The 21,333-nt window shown below is 25.2% G+C and overlaps 2 protein-coding genes across 2 annotated transcripts; one reads left to right on the top strand and one right to left on the bottom strand.

Moving 5' to 3' along the window:
- Positions 1-11,462: 11,462 nt before the first annotated feature.
- Positions 11,463-12,943, top strand: LOC124929206 (rac-like GTP-binding protein 5). Its single transcript, XM_047469507.1, has 7 exons — positions 11,463-11,624; positions 11,724-11,811; positions 11,887-11,996; positions 12,073-12,136; positions 12,216-12,280; positions 12,390-12,455; positions 12,543-12,943. The coding sequence occupies exons 1-7, from the start codon at positions 11,526-11,528 to the stop codon at positions 12,651-12,653; spliced, it is 603 nt and encodes a 200-aa protein (XP_047325463.1). The 5' UTR covers positions 11,463-11,525; the 3' UTR covers positions 12,654-12,943.
- A 6,311-nt stretch (positions 12,944-19,254) lies between these two features.
- On the bottom strand, positions 19,255-21,227 carry LOC124933070. Its single transcript, XM_047473797.1, has 3 exons — positions 20,960-21,227; positions 19,942-20,299; positions 19,255-19,852 (listed from the first exon to the last, which is right to left on the bottom strand). Exons 1-3 carry the CDS (start codon positions 21,038-21,040, stop codon positions 19,416-19,418), a joined length of 876 nt encoding a protein of 291 aa, XP_047329753.1. The 5' UTR covers positions 21,041-21,227; the 3' UTR covers positions 19,255-19,415.
- Between the last annotated feature and the right edge of the window lie 106 nt (positions 21,228-21,333).

Below are 21,333 nucleotides of genomic sequence, written 5' to 3'. Positions count from 1 at the left end.
ATCTCATTCAATTCATTAATTAAATTATAAAATAATTTTATTTTATTTTATTATTATATATTAATATTTTTATAAAAAAAATTAATTTATTCAAATTACGGTAAATAGTTTTAATAAAATTATTCATTAATTTATTATATTATTAAATATTATTTAAATTATTAACTAAAATATTTAAATTATTTCTATTTTATTTGTTACAATGTTTTAAATATTAAATAATAATAAATTAATTATTTTATTCAAATAAATATATTTTTCCAATTATCCTCTAAAAGTTATTAAATAACCCAAGATCAAACAAGGTTTAGAATTTCAAAAGTCAATCTACAATTTGTATTTATTTAATTTTCAACTTTATATATATTTATTTGGATTTTATACTAAATCAACACAATATCTCATTATCACAGATTTTTACTTTTTTGAATTAGTATGTTTTTTTTATTGAGAATCCTGCTTTTTATTTGAATTATATATGAATTCTTCCACTTTAATTAAGTTGCTCAATTAGTGTCACAGCTCAAAGCAAAACTATCCTTAAACATTTTCATTTTCAAATGATCCCATGATTCCCATCTATTTATAGCTTTTAATTTATTTTTATCTCAAATCATCCCAATATCAAGCCACATCTATATAATCTTTACTTATTTATTCTTTTATCTAAATAATTTCAATCCAAGTTTTTTAATCAAAGTCTTCATATATAGTTCCAAAATATATGACAAAGGGAACACTAAAATGAGAATTGGACTTCAAAAATCTAAAAGCATTCTACAATTCACTTCTAACACAAATTATATATATATATTCCCCACTATCGTAATTAAATATTCTTGACAAGTTTGGACAAATTCATTTTAGTTATATAACATAGATCCACAATTACTTATTTCAATGAATGAAATCTAAATTTTAGTTTATCATAATGAATCATGTAAACTTTTTTTTTTTTTTTAAATTGTGTATCACTTGTGATTTATTTATGAATCGCTGCTTAAAAAAGTAAAGTTTTTACAACATAATTGACTTGTAAATAGACATAGGGGTGAGCATATCTCGAGTTGATCCAAACCCTAACCTAAAATATTATTTTGAGTAAGTTAATTTGAGTTGGGCTGAGTATGAGTGAGTTGTTTAATTTGGGTTGAATTAAGGTTATCCAAATTAAATAAATTTAATTTAAATCTCTCTTATCAATTCAATATAAACTAATCATCTTCCAATTTCAATATATTCTCTTGATTTTTACAACATTAATCTCCATTACAATCAAATAAAAAATAATTAAAAAATTTAAAACACATTAATAATATATATATTAATTATAGTTTAGTCATAAAGAACTAACATATCACACTATTATTCTAAAACTTTTTAATGAATTAATTTATTTATAAAAATTAACAGAGTTTACCATATTCAAACTTTATTTAGTATGAATTATTTAAATAATTCATATTAATCTCACATATTATTTCTTCAGTTAATTTAGTAATTAAAATATCAAAATATTTTTAAACAAATTAAAATTATGTTAAACGGATCAAAAAAATGTATAATAATGTCAGAGACATATTAGACAGAACAAAAAACAAATTAAACGGATCAAAATGTTAAATATGTCACCAGTGTGTTAAACATGCCAAAAACGTGTTAAACATGTCAAAAACGTGTTAAACGTGCCAAAATGTGTCAAACATCCAAAACGTGTCAAAACATATTATATATGTCAAAAATGTGTTAAACGTTCCAAAAACGTGTTAAATTTGTCAAACACATGTTAAACGTGTTAAATGTGTCAAAACGTGTTAAATATATCAAAAATATATTAAATGTACCCAAATGTGTTCAATATGAAAAAAATGTATTAAACGTGCTAAAAACGTGCTAAAGGTGTTAAACATGTTATATGTGTAAAAAAATGGGTTAAACGTGTTAAAATGTCAAAAACGTGTTAAAAATATGTTAAACATGTCAAAAATGTGTTAAACGTGTCAACATGTGTTAAGCGTGAAAAAACATGTTAAATATGTCAAAAATGTGTTAAGCGTGCCAACATGTGTTAAACGTGCAAAAACGTGTTAAACGTATCAAAATCGTGTGAATTGGATTAAAACGAGTTACATACTTGTTAAAACTAAAAACGTATTAAGCGAGTCAAAATAGGTCAAACGAATCAAATATTAGTTAAACGAGTTAAAAACGCGTTGAATAAGTCAAAAACGTATTAAATTAGGTAAAACAAATCAAATTATTTGTTAAACGAATCAAAAATGTGTTAACCGAACAAAAACATGATAAATATTGAACGAGTAATAAATGTGTTAGAAACTAAAATTTAGTTTGAGTTACCTAATCCAACCCATATTATTCATTAATATAGGTTTGATAATGAGTTGACCAAATTTAATTTAATTTGGTTTGAATATGAGTTAGGTTTACCGATTTGTTAAAATGTAAAATTCATCTTTGGTCTACCTCGACTAATTATCTTAAAAGTTGACATATAAATTCATGTGTTTTAGGTAATAATTTATCTTACAATCTCAAGGGTAGACAAATTTTTTTTTTTATTTTTTTTTTTTACAAAGTTTTGTTTTCATCTCAACTATCCAAGATTAATACATATGTGAAGGAAAAATTGAAAGATGTGCATATAGATGGAGGGCAAATGAGAGAAATATGAAAACAACTATCCATGTGATGTGAGAATAATAAAGAGAAGGGTCCCTCAATTATTAAGAATGCTAATAATATTTGTTAAGAGATTTGTTGTCACCTTAATTGGCCCTTTCTTTGAGAGGTAGCTTTCATCTCATTGTTGTCAACACCACCCAAATGAACAAAACAATCATGCCCAGGCTTTCTTTCTCATCACTCTTGGCATGTTCCATAAAGGTCATCTTCTTTCTTCTTACTCCTTATTATGAGATGCTAATATTGACTATTAATTAATTAAACAATAATGATATGCTTAAAATTACAAAGATTATAAAAAGTAATAAGTCAAAATTGCTAAATCAAACAGGATAAAATGATTAGTCGGATGTGCATTATAGAGGTTGAGAGGTTGAATCAACGCATCACCTTCTTCTGCATTGTCGCGGGATGACAGATATTTTATGTCTTTCTTGGAGTATGTCTGAAATTTAGTGGGTGATGTCTGAGTCTCTGTTAATTTGGATCGAGACAACAAATATGATTGAACTGAATCGTTGAGTTATTATCCCTGTTATCTTTTGATAGACTATCTGAGTTGAAAATAAATCGTCATATTTTCAGTTATTGTATTCGGTCAATGTGTATATATAATCCATAACATTATTATTATTATGACACTATTTGATATTTGTTTCGAAGAGTATGTGAAGTCGGTTGAAGAGTTCAATCGTCCTTTTTGAAGACATTCATGCACGTTAATTTTTTTTTGTCCATAAACTATTGTCTATAAATTTTAATTTTTCTGATCTCATATTTTGTTTCGTTGTACTTATTCGACCATCATTTTTTAATATTTCATATACCTTTTACAAAATATATTAATAAAATAAATTAATCTTATAATCACTCAGTAGTTTAAGTAATAAAAGTGGTGTCTAAAAGATTAAAAATGTTACTAATATTTATACTTAAAATGTTTTAAGTGAGAATTATGATTTAGAGAATTATGTTAAGTTTTTAAATTGAAATAAAATTAATATAAAAAATTTAGTTCTAAGTCTATCTTAATTTTTTTTATGTTTGTTTTTTAGAATCATGATACAAAGCTTTGAGATTTTTTAATGTTTTTTTGTTGTTGTTTATGTTTTTTTTTTTACGTTTACATTACATGTACAATTATCTTTTGATTTCACAAATAATGAATTTAACTTTAATTTTAAATGTGAATCAATAACTTTTTCAAAACATAATATTATGCAAAAACCTATGACATTTCAAAATTAATGAAACTATACAAAATTATAAAAAAATAAAAACAAAAAATCAGCACCCTTAATCCCACCAATTGTTATCATTACCGGCTTGCAGAGGTGAGTATTCTACACAATTTTATTTTAAAGTTTTTTAAAATCAAATTATAGATATATAAGACTGTAACATTAAAACTTAATTAAAAAAACAGCAGCTCATTTGACAAACTTGCAAGTTGCACCTCTAATTTGAACTTTTTCTAAGGGAAGGGGGTGACAATGCAAATAGATAACAGCCGCTAATTACAAAACTTGTTACTATTTGCCGACAATGCATGATCAGTATGGAAATTTTCATCATAAATAAATAATAAGAGGGACGAACATGACTTTTATCTAAGGAAACATTTAATTTATTTTTTTTCAAACATTACTCTTTGACCAGAAGGTAAGCTCTTCTCAACAAAAAAAAAAATAAGAAGAAGAAGAAGAAGAAAGGACAATTCATATAGGAATCACATAATGGATCTGGAGATGGAGAAGACTTATCTTCTCAAAAGTAATCATTTTTGTAAGTATTGATTCCGGAGAATCTCAATATAACACCATTTATATTCTAGTTTGAGAATCTCTTTATAACCCATTCGGGAAGCTTAACTGAAATCAGTCTTATTTAGAAATCAAAAGTTTCAAATTTGATTTTACTAAAAACATCTTATCTTAAAGCTAAAAGTCATTCTTATAAATCTATCTGTTATATATTTTGACATCCTGTTTTTTTGGAGGTTGAGGCTGAGGATGCAAACAAAAACATAAAGGCATAAACAGGTGGGGGGAAGCATAACCATTATATATGCCCCCATTCATCATTTGTCATTACTACTTTTTCTCCCATCTCTATTCTTGTGTTCAGGCCTCGTTTGTTTGAATATATATATAGTGCTGGCTCCGAGAATTAGGTTGTTTCATCCCTATACAGCCCTATATATATTTGATTATTTGAATAACCCAAATTCAAAAATATATTTTCACTCTCCATTCCTTCCATCACAACACTTAATTTATTAATCAAAATATTAAAAAATTTATTTTATCATTCTATATTAATGCCTTTAAATTTTTTTACCCAAAAATATCTCTACCCCTCAAAATAATTGTCAATCATTAATTTCTTAAATAACCCAAGTTTAATTTTTTTTTAAAAACTTATCCAAACAAGGCCTAATTCTCATATTTCAATTTTATATTTTATTTCATAAATATTTTGTAAATTATAACAAAATTAATTTTATTCCATTGTTCTATTGATAGATCATTATTAGTTTAAGCCATTATTATATATCTAATTAACCTCTATTCTGGAGTTGTGTACCCTATGCAACTTTGTTTTAAAGTTTTCTTAAAAATAAATTGATGTGTTTTGTAAGATATAATATTATACGAGGAGTGATAGAGTGAGGGAATTTAGTGAGGGAATGACGTGGCATCACCTTCATTGGTTGGAAAATGTAAAGGTGGGAGGAAAGAGAAAAAAAAGAGAAAAATTATTTAATTTGTTCAGCGAATAAGATTATGCCACGTCATTCCCTCACCAAATTCCCTTACCAAATTATATAGATGATAATTATAAAAATGAAAACAGTTTATTATGACTTAATAAAGATGTTTATACATTAAGATCCTAAACTAAAATTAGGAGTACTTAATATAATGTAAAGATAAAAATTTAGGTAGGCTTCAATTGAATGTAAAAAGATAATAATAATAGAGAAATAATACATATCTCTACTGGGAGACAACGACGGGAGCTACGTGGTGGACAGGTGGAATAAATATAATAAAAATATAATAATAATTTAAGACACGCTTCATAACAGGTCTCTCTCCTCTTATTAATTAATTTCTCTCTCCTCTTATTAAATAATTTCTCTCTCTATCTCTACAAATTAATTTATCCCATTTATTTATATTCTCACGATTATTATTTTACTAATTTCTTAGATATTTATTATCTCCGATAAAATAACTCAAAAATTTACAACAAACTCCTACCTTAAATATTTTAATAATATGTTTAAATAAACTCTAAACCCTGAATCTTAAACCATAAACTCTAAATCTAAATCATAAACCCTAAACTCTCACATGAACGTGTCTTAATTATTATTATTAATTTTTTTTTAATTTCACCCTGTCTACCACCATGTAGACGATAGCTAGGCTATTAGCTCGAATTATATAATAGAAAAAATTAATTAATAAGCAGAGAGATAAATTAATTTATAAGAGGAGAGAGAATGTCTTGCTAAGAGCATTCGCTCTATATCATTTTTTATAATAATAATAATAATAAAAAGAGGAGTGATAGGAGAGGGAATAATGTGTCATTACATCACTGGTTGGAAAAATAATAAAAGGTGAGGAGAGAGAAAAGTGAAAAATTTTGTTATTTTTTTTTGCTAATCAAATTAAGTCACATCATTCATTCCCTATTCCCTATTCCCTCTCTTAAATTCCCTCCCCAAACCATTTCTAATAAAAAGTACTTTTAAGAAGATTTGTACCGTGAGTAAAATATAAAATTTACTACTTTTATATCTGAATAATATTATTTCTTCTTACAATATTCTTAATTACTCACCCCATTAATTAAATATAAACTATGTAGAAACATGAAATAGTAAGATGAGATTGAGAATACTTTTGTTTTATTCTTGTACGATGACTTCCACTCCCAACTCCCAACGTTTCACGCTCTACGTTTTCATCTTCGGTACGTATACCTGACTTGTTGTTCAATTAAAGCTTTCTTTTCTAATGGTCTCCATAAATACATTTAATTTATTTTGAGCGCTTAAATAATTGCGCAATTGTTACTGTTTCGAATTTTGAATGGTATCAAGTGAGACTAAAATTATCACAATTTCCCGTAACGTGAGACTTTATTCCAAATTAAAAAAATAAATTGTTTTTCTTATTTTGACTTATTAATTTTTAAAATTAATTTGTCAAGTCTATTAATGATTGATATTTTAAAATGTTTTTGAAGTACTTATTTTAAATCGAGTATTTTTTTAAGATCTATGCATTTTAAATTGTCTAATGCGATCTTATAAAATGTGTAATGTGTGGGAAAATTGAGAGAATTTGTATTAATTTTACAATTGTGATAAATTAATTAAAAGTATGTTACATTTAAGTAAGAAGTTCATTCTTTTGTGACAAAATCTCAAATTATTAAACTTATGATAATTCAAACTCATAAGACACAATCTAAAGTCCGAGTCTCATTTGTGAAAACGACTAAAATTCAAGTTTCAAATAACAATCGAGTTTTTAAATAATATCATTTTTTGTTTACACATTAATTATTATATATATTAATCTCATTATTCAATAAATTTGGATAAAAATATTTTTAAAATAAATTGGTTGGTTCAAGGATAAAAAATATAAATTTAATATAATGTACAGTATGTAAAATGTTGTTGAATGTGATTGAGGTTTTTTAGAGAAAATATTATGCAATCAAGGCTTTGGCTTCCCTTTTGGATTCGATATAATGATTATAAGCACATATAAAATTCTTTGACATAAATAAAGTAAAGAAAATGAAATTTAATGAAGATAACCAATTAATTTAGACCAGCTATTATATTGTTTACAAAGTTGAAATATATTTAACCAAATACACCTATTACATTCATTGCTAACAAAAGTTGAGGCATTCCAGAAACTGAGAATAATAAATAGATAATTTAATGTGAGCAATTTACATATTTCACATTTAATATTTTGAGATAAATATTTTCAAAACATTTTTTCAAGATAAGATTGAATTTTAAGTTAGAATACAAACTAGACATGACACATGTAATTTGAAATATTTTTGTTTCTTAAGACCAAATATTTGAGCCCAAATACGAAATTATTTGTCTTCATGATAATTTTGAGAACTAATACACCAAAAATATTTTCTTAGACAAGGTACCCCAATCTCCAAAATTATTATTGAAAGTGTATTATCTCTCCATCTCCATGTTTAAATTTAACCATATGATACTTAATAAATTATTATGTTAAATTATTTTTATTCATTTTAAAGTTAAAATTATTATGTACCTCATATTTCTCTTAAAAAATGTAATAAATAATAAAAAAATGAACAGTACACCACAAGTTCCAAAATAACAAAAGATGTGTGGTACCAAACATACTTTTATGATAGATTAAAATACTTTTACTTTTTAATTATATTCCCACTGAACAAATGACAAATACTAAAAAAAATAATATGGACAAAATAAATAGTTGTAATACACCTTTGCGTGGAGACAAATCAAAGAAAGCTTAATGGGCTTGGATTGGATTGGTCAATTCGTGTTCCCAAATCCAAAAACAAGTGTGTGGGAGAGAGTAGGGCTGGACAAATAGAAGAATCATTATTATTGTTCAAACTTCAAAGTGTTTCATCTTGAATTTTGTTTTGGAAATAAAATAAAAAGTTCTTCAATTTAAAAAAAAAAAAATTAAAAAAAATTTAAAAAATTTATATATATATAAATAAATAAAATAGATTCCCGCTTAAACTCAAAGCGTTTTCAGATAAAATCAAATTCGTAATATTTTGGTCTCTTAAACTAACTCTAAGTTGCATTGGTGGTGGGTGTTTACATTCAATTTAAATAATGTTGTTTTAAAAAAAAGTTTGTGATCCAGTTTGATATGTATCTATTTTTGTATGAAGCAAAAATATATATATATATATATATATATATATATATATATATATATATATATTTCTAAAAATGGGATTTTGATTGAGCCACAACTTCAACATGTGATTGTACTCTAACTATTTTTTTAGCAATAAAAAAATCAGCAAACTATATATTTAATGATATCTCATTGAGATTGAGGTACACTTCAATTTGTTTTTTCTTTCATAGAAAACAAAATTCCAAATTGATTGATATATATATTTGCATTACTAAACATATAATACATACTTTTTTTAAACACAAAATAATAATAATAAATATCATTTGTGGAAACTATCAAACAAGATTGTGAAAAGAGAAGTGAAGATTAAATAAATATTCTAAAAATATTTTAAAAAAAAGTGACACTTAAAAATTAAAATATTATAATAATTCAACCAATTAAAATCTAAATAATTATTTTATTCAAACAAAAATATTTTTAAAAACTAATAAAAATTACAAATAACCCCTCTGTCTTTTGGATCCTATTAACAATATTTATCAGTTTCAACTTTTTCATTTTATTTTTTGAGTAATGAGACCTCCCCAAATTCTATTAAAATGCATTTTTTTCCCTCTTTTTAGCAAAAGGATTCATGTACTTTTTATTTAAAGAAGTTAAGCAATTAGCTTAATTAGTTTTGAGAGAATCTATGTAACATAGTTTTTGCAATTCTAATAATTTTTTCACTGTCAATTATTCGTTAATATATATTTAAAATTTAGAAAGGAATTTGTACTTCGTTATCAGACTATAATCTTATTTAATAAATCAAAGATTTTAGATGGATTTGTTCTAAGTTAAAATATGAGCATTAATGAGAGTTATACTAATTTACAAAATTTTAAAAAACATAATATAATAATAATAATAGATAAAAGAAGAAGAGGAGTTTGTAATTCTTTTTTCTGTTATATTTATTCAAGAGCACTTCCATCTTTAATTCAGGTAATTAAGCTGTTTTCTCTCTTTGGAATTTTCTGGTTTTTGTGTAACCCATAAAAAATGTAATTTGACTAAATCCTATTTAATAAAAACATTTTTTTTCTTGTAGTAATCAAAATTTTAAGTTATAAATTAATGTGTTTTTTTTCTTTCTATAATATAAGAAAAGGATGAATATTACGTTCCAAAATAAAGTTGAATATATATGATAATCTAAATTCTAAAGTACAAATCCGATGTTGAAAGTTCATTGCCACAAGAAGTCAAGGACAAGGTGTATACATAGACCCTACCACGTCTTTAGGTTGAAATAATTGAACCAATTTATTATTATTATTTATGTAATGGAATAAAATACTCCATTTAAGTAACAATACACAAAAATTATAAGATCATATTAACTTTCTGAGTTAAAAAAAAAAACTTACAAAGTTATACAAAAACATAGACAATTAATGATGACAATACACTTCAAAAAAACAAAACCTTCCTCTTGACTCTTGAACTTTTAAGATCAAAACCTTATTATGAATCATTATAGATAGATATTAGTAAAAATGTTTGATCATAAATTACTAAACAAAAAATGAAATTACTCATAAATTTTGATCCTCAAGGTGAGATTCCTGTTACAGAATGATTGTTTGTTCTCTTGTTCTATCTTAGTATATATATATATATATATATATATATATATATATAATATTACCATCCCGTTAGAGGAAACATTAAAATATGTAATTATTTCGTAATAGTGGTTCTATTGTGTTAAATTACATCGTTTGAGAAACTCTTATTAAATCATATAATTATATATATTTTTAACATAAATCATTTTACAATGACATTATTATTATAATAGAAACTTTATAATGACTTGAGTTTGAAATTTTACTATGTTATTCTATAAGTTATCATCTTCTAGCTAGAGCTCATTTGATGTTGTTTTTTTGGATAAAAATTAGATTTTATAAAAAAAAAATAGTTTAATATTATTTAAAAAGATTAATTAATTTTTAAGTATCTATATTACTTATAACTCCTGTCCTTTTTTTTAAAAAACAAGCTTATAACTCTTATCTTGTTTAATAATAAAATTATAAAAATATTTAAATAAAGAATAATTTAATAAATATAATGTTTATGTATAAAAAAAAGATACGTAATCCCACAAAAGTAACACAATAGTAAAAATCGGTATAAAAGACCAAAATGTCACGTACTTAATTTAATGTGAGAGTGCTTTGAGTTTAAGAAACACTTCTAAATAAATAATCCATATAGAACAAACTCCTACATAAATAAATAAATAAATAAATAAATAAGAAAGACTTCTATCTTCTAATAAAATAAATAAATCATAAGCAAGTTATGGTAAGAGATCACTTGAGTTTTGGTATATTGGGAGATACCATTATTGATTTGGAATATAAATTGAAGAACGAGGAGGTCACATCTTAATAATAAGCATAATTGAACTATTCTCCTTAGCTAGTAATGCAATATCTTATTTGTTAATTAATTAATTAATAGCACGTTCATTTAGTAATTATATTTGTATGTGTTTTAGGCAAACATAAATCTGTATTATTAATAATTTAAGTAATAATTAGTTTGATGATAGCTGGCAAGAAGGGGGTGTTAAAGTGCATTTGATAATGATTTGCGGGGGTGGTTTAGGTGAGTGGGCTTTTCTCCTTTTTTTTTTCTTTTTCTCTCTATCTGTTTGTCGCCGTTGTCTTGTCTTGTGGTTCGCGCCTTCTTTTTTATCATCATCATCATTCATGATTTCATATATTTTGATAATTGATTGATTGATCCCTTGTATTGTACAACCCCGATGACAGATTTGAATTAGAATATCAAGAGCACCAAAAGGAGGACCAGTTGTTGAATAAAATGAGCGTTTCGCGGTTCATCAAGTGCGTCACGGTCGGCGATGGAGCCGTCGGGAAAACTTGTATGCTCATTTCTTATACTAGCAACACATTTCCAACTGTGAGTCTTCTTCTTCACCCGCCTCCTCCTCTGCTGAATTTATGTAAATCTTGTTCTTGTTCTTCTTATGATTGTTTGTTCGTGCGATGATTAAAACAGGATTATGTCCCCACCGTCTTCGATAACTTCAGTGCAAACGTAGTTGTCGACGGGAGCACAGTGAACCTAGGCTTATGGGACACTGCAGGTAATCAATAGCTTCATTTTCATTTCATTTCGTTTCATTAGTACAGATTCAATATTCTCCAAATTTCATTATTAGGTCAAGAGGATTACAATAGACTAAGACCATTGAGTTATCGTGGAGCAGACGTTTTCATTCTTGCATTTTCTTTAATTAGCAAGGCCAGTTATGAAAATGTTGCCAAGAAGGTTTGGTTTCAATTCCATTTTCCAAGATTAACCCAGTTTTCAATTTCTCAAAATTATCCGATGGATTTGTTGACAGTGGATTCCTGAACTTAGACATTATGCACCCGGTATTCCAATAGTTCTTGTCGGGACAAAGATTGGTGAGATACACTATACTCATCCTTCTTACTACTTAGGATCTTCAAATGCTTCAATCTTGTCCCCCATTGACTTTTGCAGATCTTAGGGATGATAAGCAATTCTTCATAGACCACCCAGGTGCTGTTCCCATCAGCACAGCTCAGGTTCAATAATCTTTGGAAACACTTCAAATGTGAAACCATCAATATTTCTTTAATCTGTATAAATGACTGACTAACAGCTTTTTGTCGTGTACGTTTTCTTCTGTTAAAGGGAGAAGAGTTGAGGAAACTGATTGGGGCGCCTGCTTACGTCGAATGTAGTTCCAAGACTCAGCAAGTAATGTCATTTCAAATTATCAATCAATGCATATATAATCAATCTCTACTTTAGATCTTGTTTTGAACAATTGGAGTGTGAGTGCAGAATGTGAAATCAGTTTTTGATGCTGCAATCAAGATAGTGCTCCAACCGCCCAAGAACAAGAAGAACAAGGACAAGAATAAGAAGTCGCAGAGGGGATGTTCGTTCTTGTAATTCAAGAACAACAACTAAAGACGACAAAACTTGCAAAAGCTAATTGTGTATAGTCGCTAATATCGTCTTAACAGAGAAACTTGTTTGTTTTGCATTTTATGATTTGTTGTTGCTGACTTACTTATAGTCATTCTTCTCTATGAGATTCATTTTTTTTGCTTGTTTTCTTTAGGCATTGCTACTATCTATGTACTATATAGATTGATTCCCATGAATTTAAGTTTGGCTTGTTCATTCCTGAATATTGTTTTCATCTTGACAATATATTGTGAATATTTTGTTGTTTATTCGTCTAGAAATTTCTTTATTATCCCTTGTTTGAGGTTGTCATCTCCTTGAATTCTCAAGATTTTGTAAGATTTTATAGAATGGAATAAGTTTGAAGATTTTCATACCTTAATAGTTTATTGTGTTATTGTAACTCTATCAGTGTGAACCAAGTCTTGCCCATTTCCTCTGATAGTTGAATCTATTGATTTTGGAATTTATTTGCTAATATTAGTTATTAAGGGTAATTTTATTTTTAAAACTTCAAGGACAGATATGTATTTTTATTCTCTTAAATAATACTACACTCAATTATTCAATTAATCATTTGCCATGTTTTGGGCATTAAAAATGCTTTTGTCAACCCAAAAAATCAGGTCAGGTCTATTCTTAATTAGGAATTCTGCCAAAAAAAAATAAAAAAATATCAATATTGTTAATGGAAAACAAAAACAAATCAACAATTTCGCTTCCCATAAATTTTTGCAATAACTCAACAAATAATGAAGAATCTTTTTATATATTCATTCTCTATAGAAATAAAATTAAACTCTAAGACTTAAACCTTGAACCTTTTAACCCGTAATTTTTTTAAATTTGTTAGTAACTCAAACAATAATTATATAGGTAAATAATTTTTTTTTATATTTTTTATTATTATTTTTTTTATTTTATTTTTTTTGTAATAGAGGCATTTAAGAAACTTTTCTCTTGTCAAATATATTTTAATTAACTTACAAGATGGTTTTGATTTTTATTTATTTATCTTTTAAATCATATAATCTTCATTTTAATAAGATTTTCTCATTTTAAATAAGTCAAAAAAAAATCAAACAATATTTCACTCACAGTCTCATCTTTCAAATCACTCAACTTATACAAAATACTAAAATATCTTATATTTAAAATTGTAATTTTATATTTATTTAAATATCAATCCACCTACTCAAAATCATCAACAATTAATGATCATTTCTCTTTTTTTTTTTTTTTTTCAGGTTATTCAAATAATTTATGCTTCCTAGTTAAAATTAAATATATTTTATTGTGTAAGTTGAAGGACAATTATGATATTTATTCTCTTAAAATAATTTCCTCTAAATTGTAGCCCATTTCATCTAATAAAATGTATTTTTTAACACTATATCACTGCTTATTCATCTAATAAAATGTATTTTTTTCATACAAGGAAAAAAACATCTTCTATCAAAAACTTAGAAATAAATTAAAAAGACTAACCAAAATAATTAAATTGAATAAAATAATAAGTGATTATGATTTGTATGTCATAGCAATTGTGAAAGGGGTCAAAATGTCATATAATGTTAGCTCAATTAACAAAAAAAAGTTGAAGATAATGAATACTAAATTGTTAATAAAAGTACTTGAGTAGGATTTTATTTTCGTTAAAATATTAAATTTTTAAGATCTATTTTGTAATGGCTCAAATCGGCTTTAGTTAACCGTGAGGGAAATTAAATTCAAATATATTCGAACAAATCTTTGGACTACCCCAATCCAAATTTAAAAGTATGTTTTTTTAATTTCTATTTAGAAAAACAAAGGTTGATGGAAAAAAATGTTGACTAAGACCGTTTGGATCAAAGTATAAGCTTCACACAAATCTTATAAGTACAATTAACTTTACTCTCACCTGAATATACCTCTGAGAGTTTAAAACTTTTTATTTATTTAATCTAATTACAAGATATGAAAGAAGAAATAATAGATTTTTTTAGTAATAAAACAAAACTACCAAATTGGCTCAATACCTCTTAAAAAAAATTATTTCATTTCCCTTGATTTGGTTTGGCCTAATGTGATTTTATCTTTTTTATTTTTATTTTTTGGTGACATAAATTATCTAGTTAAGACTATAAATAGATAAAAACTTTTGATTCATATTATTTGATCATCATCACTTATTCTATAAATTATTATAATTAATAAAAATTTTAAATAATATTTTGCCTTTATAATAAAAATCTAGAATTTTAAATATGTCTCATTATCAAAATTCTAAATTAATTCTTTAAATTTCATATTTTGGGACTGCAAAATATGAATATTATAAAGTATAATTCATAATTTAAATACCTATCTTGTTTTCTAGATGCACTAATACCTATCTTGTTTTCTAAATGCATAAGGAAATAAATATTTTTATCAAAATAAAAAAGTAATTCTTTTTACTAATAAAAAATAATATTAATTATAATAAGTCACGCAATAATAGAATTACCAAAACTAGTAGAATTACAAAAAAAAAAAAATTAAAAAAATAGTAAATGTATGACTTGTGACTTTTGTAAATCTTTAAAATATTATCAAGTAAGATAGAAAATTTTAAAATAATAAATTAAAATAATGCCAAAGACACCCATTAAAAGAGTTGTCAACTTGTTATCTAATTTTCCTAGTTGAATGACTATACATGTATGTTACAAATTTATTGATAAAATAATAACTTTTTCAAATAAGTTGGTTTTATCAAGTTTGTCTGTTATTAAAGACAGTTTTTTTTTACATTTATTTATTTATTTATTATTTTTTTAATAAAAATATGAGGAGTGATAAGAGGAGGAAATTTGTAATAGAAAATGACTGTATCAATTATTAAAAAAAAAAAATAGAGGGTAAGAAGAGAGAAAAAAGATATAATTTATTATTTTTTTAAACGAATTAGATTGCGCATTCTAATTTCCTTTCAAAAAAAATTATCTCATAATTCCCTCCCTAATTATTTAGTTAAATGATATGATTTAATTGAGTTTATATAAGAGCTAACTTTAATAGTTAAATTCCTAAGACATGAATATATTGAAACTATAACTGCTCTAAACAATAAATAGTCAAGTCTAACACATAAATCTAATGAAATTATAACCGGTCATGAGCCTATTTTACCTATATACTCTACTTAAATATAAAATACTTATATATATATATTAAATAATAGTTTATAAATATATAAAAAGTTATTTTTTTTTCTTGAATAATAAATTAATTTTCATTAATTTATAAATTAAAAATCAAATTAAAAAATAATATAAGAGAATCAAACAACTAAATAAAAATTAAATAATTAAATAATACAACATTTAATAAAAATAAATTAAAACAATTTATATATGGAGCTAATGTTGTGTAGTGTTTGTGACCCAAGAGGGTCCCTCATAAATAACATACAATGTTGTGCCGAATTTGAGTGGCAATACCTTTGGGGCTGTTTTAAATTTATTATATTTGAAAAATAAAAAAGTTTACAAAATAATTATAAATAATGTTACATATATATATATATATACTTTAAAATTTTAATCAATTTGTTATATGTTATAATTTATTTCAGGGTACACTTTATGGTGATAGATCATGCTTATTAGTCCATAAGTGTAACTCCTGAAATATTTAAATTAATATGGTTAAAATACATTAATTAAAATTTTACAGTTAGTAAAAATGATTTAGAGACATATTAGATAACAATAAAATTATAATTAACATATGAAAAAGATAACATATAATAGAAAAAAATATAAAATTTAATTTATTTTACAAAAAAATAAAATAAGAATAATTAAAAAATTTAAAAAAAAAAAATATTCGATATAAAATAAATAAATGAGTTGTTATTTAGCTGTTAGAAAATTTTTATTAACAGTTTATTAATTTATTTTATAATTTATATTATTATACCAGTGTAGTTTTAACTTTTAAGGTATCAGTATCAGGCACAAAATTTATTTAGTAAAATTTATATCAGACATAGCATATGTTATGGATATCAAACCGGACACTGAATAAAAACACTTATTTATTCAAAGAGGCATATATAGCTTTATAATTATAGGCGCAGATATTCAATTTCTATTTTAAGTGATTGGAATTACTTTAAGATTTTAAACTTGTTATTTTATTGATTTTAAAAAATAAAATTAAAAAAGAAACAAACAAATAAATATTATATAATTATAAAAATTATATATAAAAAAATTAAATAAATTTATTTTATTTATAAACGGTAAAATTTTGTTTAATTTGATATATATTTCTGAAAAATGTAGAATAAATACTTATCTGGTTTGTTTAATTATTAGTACTAATTTATTATTTTTATATTATTATACAAAACATAATTTATACTTTTAACAATTTTAATTAATAATAATAAATTTTAGTTTAAATTTTTTTATAGATTTTATATAAAATTTATCATTTTGACACATCGAAACAGAATAAGAATAAATGATACGTTTTAACACAAGCACAATATGACATTATCTTATTAAGTTCATGAAGAAGAAGTGATAGGCACGCAAAGCCGACTCCCGTTGGACTGTCCCAACCCGGTAAAAAAAATGTCGATATTATTTTTTTTTTAAGTCTAGTTAAAAAAATTGTTAAAAAATTAGTTTTTGTGAGATTTGAACATATAACTAAATAAAATTTCTATGTTTATATGTTGAAGTAATAAACTACACAATTTTATAGTTAAAATTATATTAAATTTAACTAAATATTTTACTATTTTTAATAAATATTTTTGCATTACATTTGTATGCACAGTATCAAGATTCATATAAAATATTATAAAAAAATTTAAACTCTTAAATAAATTTTAATTTTTTAAATTTTTTTAAATTAATAATATACTTTAAAATTTTAAAATTGCTACTTATAAATAAATGTTATCCTAATTTACTTATTTAGAACTAGAGTGTATTTTAACAGTTTATTAGTTAACTGGTTCCAGCGGTTCCGGTCAATCGGTTTTTACCGATTAAACGGTTCAATTTTCGGTTTACCTATTTTTCTAACGGTTTAACCGGTAAGTCGGTAATAATTTAATTATATATTTTTATATTTTATATTTTATATTAGTTATTAGTTATTTTATAAATAATAGATATATTATAAATAATATTTAATAATTTATAAATCTTTTTTATTTTTAAATTATAATTTTTATAGAATTAGTTTTAAAAAATATTATAATTTATATATATAAAATTTTACAAAAATAATTTATTCAGATAACCATTATTCTATTATAACTTACCGATTCACTTTCCATTTGAGAAGGAAATTCAATCATATTCGCCTATATTTGGTGTCAAAGACTAATCGACATAACAAATTTGAATTTTTTCAAAAAATATATAAAAATTTAGCAAAATAGCTATAAAATATATAACGTATATTGTTACAATAAAATTATGTGTTATAACATATTCATAAATAGTATATTATATTTCATAAATTTATTACTTAATTTAAAAAATTGAATTATCGGTTTCTAGTTAAGCTCAGTTAATCGATCGGAACTAACCAAAACCGGTAGAACCAAAAGCGATAAAATCGATACTATTAACGACTGATTAACCGATTTATAAAACATAAGGCAAAATCAGTCTTAACCGGAATCGTTTAACCGGCCGGTTAAATACCCCTATTTTTAACATCATAAAACTTAAAAAGTTAAAATCAACCCAAAATCTCCTCTTAATTCATAAATATGAATCTAACATAAATTTACTTAAAGATATTTATTTTGATTGGTGGCCTAGTGATTAATATCCCAAATCTAAGTTTAACTCTAAATTAAAATTTTGAAAATATATAAGTTTATAAATATATGCAAAAAAGAGTTTGGATTACTTTTTTTTTGGGGAGGGGGGAATATGTTAATTTTTATGTTATGTTTTATTAACATCTTAAAGTTTGTTCATAAGGACTTAAAATAATATTATATTGATTTACCTAATGTTATGAATAATAGAGTTGACATATGAAATAATAATACATATTAAAAAGACTGTTGGAATTATATTTGATTATTATTGTATTATTTTTTAATTAATTTTCATATTATTGTTACAAGTTTTTATTAAAGAAATTTTTTATTGAAGTCAGATATTTTCGGTTTTGAAGTTATAATATTTAAAAATGTGAGCTAATAAAATTATAATTTTAAATTAAGCCACATAAAATAAAGTCCATACTAACTGTTTAATAATAAAATGGATGCTATATAAAATTAATAATAATAGATATTTTTAATAATTATAAATGTTATAAATTTATTTTAATGTCAATCAATAATAAGTTAATTATAATAAAATTACCAAAAAAATTAACATTTATAAAATTAAATATGATTCAAAATTTGAGCAAATCTCAAAATCAATATCCATTTTTTTATCCTAAATAAGTGTTTTAATGGTAAGAATTGGAATAGTCAAATCCGAAATCATTTGCTTAGATACAAACTGTTTCAAACTATACATGAAGTTGCATCTTTGAACAATACAACTTCAGCTATGTAGAAAGAAAACAAAAAAAATTGTCATAAAGAATTAAATCAATGTAACCTCTTTCATTATACAATGTTAGTCACTAACAACAAAGATAAATTGCCTCTAAAACTACACTAAGGTAACAAAAAAAACTGGTTCAGCATAGGTACTGAACCAAGTTGTGCAGTTAATAAAATCAAAAAGGAACAGTGAAAGGAAGAGCATATACTTCAACCTCAGGCAAGAATATAGCTCTAGGCTGCCACAAGTTTGTAGTATTAAAGCTACTACCAATTTGGACATCACTTTTAGGTTGTTTATGTTGTTCTTCATTTTGAGATCCTCTTTTCCCATTAAGCCAACCCAATTCATCATCTTCAACTGATGACAATGATGAAGGGACCCAATTCTCAAATAAATTTGTGTAAACTAAGTCAACCCGTTTGAGTTTCTTATTCAGTTTGGTTAACTCAGTTCTACCAGAACTTGATGGTTCTTTAGGCTGGCTTAATTCAACTTGATTTCTTACAATTGTTGATATTGGATGCTGCAATTCTTCCTTGATTTTTAAAGGAGCAACAGCAATTGGGTTCTCTGGTTTTTTAGGAGCCAGACGAATTCTTAAGATGTTTCCTGTTAATAAAACAATGAAATTACAAGATTAGACACTGCAATAGATCATATCAGAAGGATAAATACAATTGAGCAATAGTCAGACAAACCTTGAGCACGAATGCCAGTTTCAAGAGGAGGATTCGGGCAATGTCGCTTCCTCCTGTTACTGTCTTCTGAGGTGTCCGAAGTACATGGAATCTGAGGGCAAAAAGGCTGCCCATGTTCTTCAGTGATGTTACTTCTTTCAAGAAGTTCAAAGTCATCATTCTTTGAACCACTGTTTCCATTGCATAACTTAGAGTCAGACCCCAAGTTGAGAGTCTTATCTTCACCATGCTTTCGTTTTCTACTTTGATCAAACACATTGGTTTCCTGCTTCAACCTCAACTTCCTCTCCTTTTTCTCTTTTTTCTCCCTTTTCCTTTCTTTCTTACTTTCAGCAGTGGCATCCTTGGTTTCCCGGAGCTTTTATAGCACCAGAAGACAGTTTTAGAAAAAGTGGCAAGGATATGCAATGCACAAACCCAGTGGAACTCGGTAGCAGTTATATGCCACTCAGACAAATGGTATAGCAGGAATTGCAGGTAGTAGTACAACAAGAATGGAAAAAACCCCAGATAGAATCGGTAATACTTCAATCCAATCTCATTTGTGTATAAAATATTTATTAACTTAGAATATATGGAATTCCTACATTGATAAACAACTTGAAAATTTGGGGCAAAAAGGATTTAGAGAAATTTGACTTCTAAGATAATGAGATTCAATATAGTAACTAGTTAATTCTCTGATGTACAATAAGTTTGTGAAATTAAGCCATTAAAATGATACTAAACTCCACAATACTCTTAACAGACAAGTAAGATTATGACCCTGGCCCTAACGCTGGGTATTCGAACTAGTGATGATTAATCTATCAACATAACTATAGAAAACAAGTCAAGACAAACTAAATAATACACATATATAAAGATACTAAATACATTTCTACAGTATATACAATCAGGATGACGAATCCTCCAGCTATTACATTTAAGATATTATAACTACAATATAGATCTATCACTTATACATATTGAGAACTCAAATCAAATCAAGTGATTTATTTTCAAGTGCTCAACAAACCTTAATCGAATCGATCAAGGTATCGCTAGCGGCGATCTTCGCAGAATAGCCAATCGGAGGGAAAGGTAAGCACCGAGACATCCTGAGTCAAATACCTTCCACGCAAGTATAAACTCAAGATAAAGTTATCAGAGGGGGCAGATCTGAAGAAATGAGAGAGAACAATAGAGACGGCGGCAGATCTGGGAACGAGATCTAGGTTTAGGGTTTGCCCGTCGTCGCTTATAAGGACGGAATGAAATTCTTGAGCGCCAAAAAGATTAGGACAAGAGGGGATTATATAGATAGGGTCGACCGACTTTAGGCGCCCAATATTTCATTATTTCATTTCTGTCCTTACGTTTCCCTCTATCTTTTTCGTTAACCCTAATTCC

The sequence above is a fragment of the Impatiens glandulifera genome, chromosome 3 (genome assembly GCF_907164915.1).
Source record: "Impatiens glandulifera chromosome 3, dImpGla2.1, whole genome shotgun sequence".
Classification (NCBI taxonomy): domain Eukaryota; kingdom Viridiplantae; phylum Streptophyta; class Magnoliopsida; order Ericales; family Balsaminaceae; genus Impatiens; species Impatiens glandulifera.
This window is presented reverse-complemented; position numbering and strand designations above follow the sequence as displayed.

Bases quoted from the DNA above. Each gene is read 5' to 3' on its own strand.
- LOC124929206 (XM_047469507.1), top strand. From the start codon at position 11,526: ATGAGCGTTTCGCGGTTCATCAAGTGCGTCACGGTCGGCGATGGAGCC. The intron at 11,812-11,886 runs GTAATCAATAGC...TTTCATTATTAG, and splicing joins AGGCTTATGGGACACTGCAG to GTCAAGAGGATTACAATAGA. The intron at 12,281-12,389 runs GTTCAATAATCT...CTTCTGTTAAAG, and splicing joins TTCCCATCAGCACAGCTCAG to GGAGAAGAGTTGAGGAAACT.
- LOC124933070 (XM_047473797.1), bottom strand. From the start codon at position 21,040: ATGTCTCGGTGCTTACCTTTCCCTCCGATTGGCTATTCTGCGAAGATC. The intron at 20,300-20,959 runs GTTTGTTGAGCA...GTGCTATAAAAG, and splicing joins CCTTGATCGATTCGATTAAG to CTCCGGGAAACCAAGGATGC. The intron at 19,853-19,941 runs GTTTGTCTGACT...TTTTATTAACAG, and splicing joins AACTGGCATTCGTGCTCAAG to GAAACATCTTAAGAATTCGT.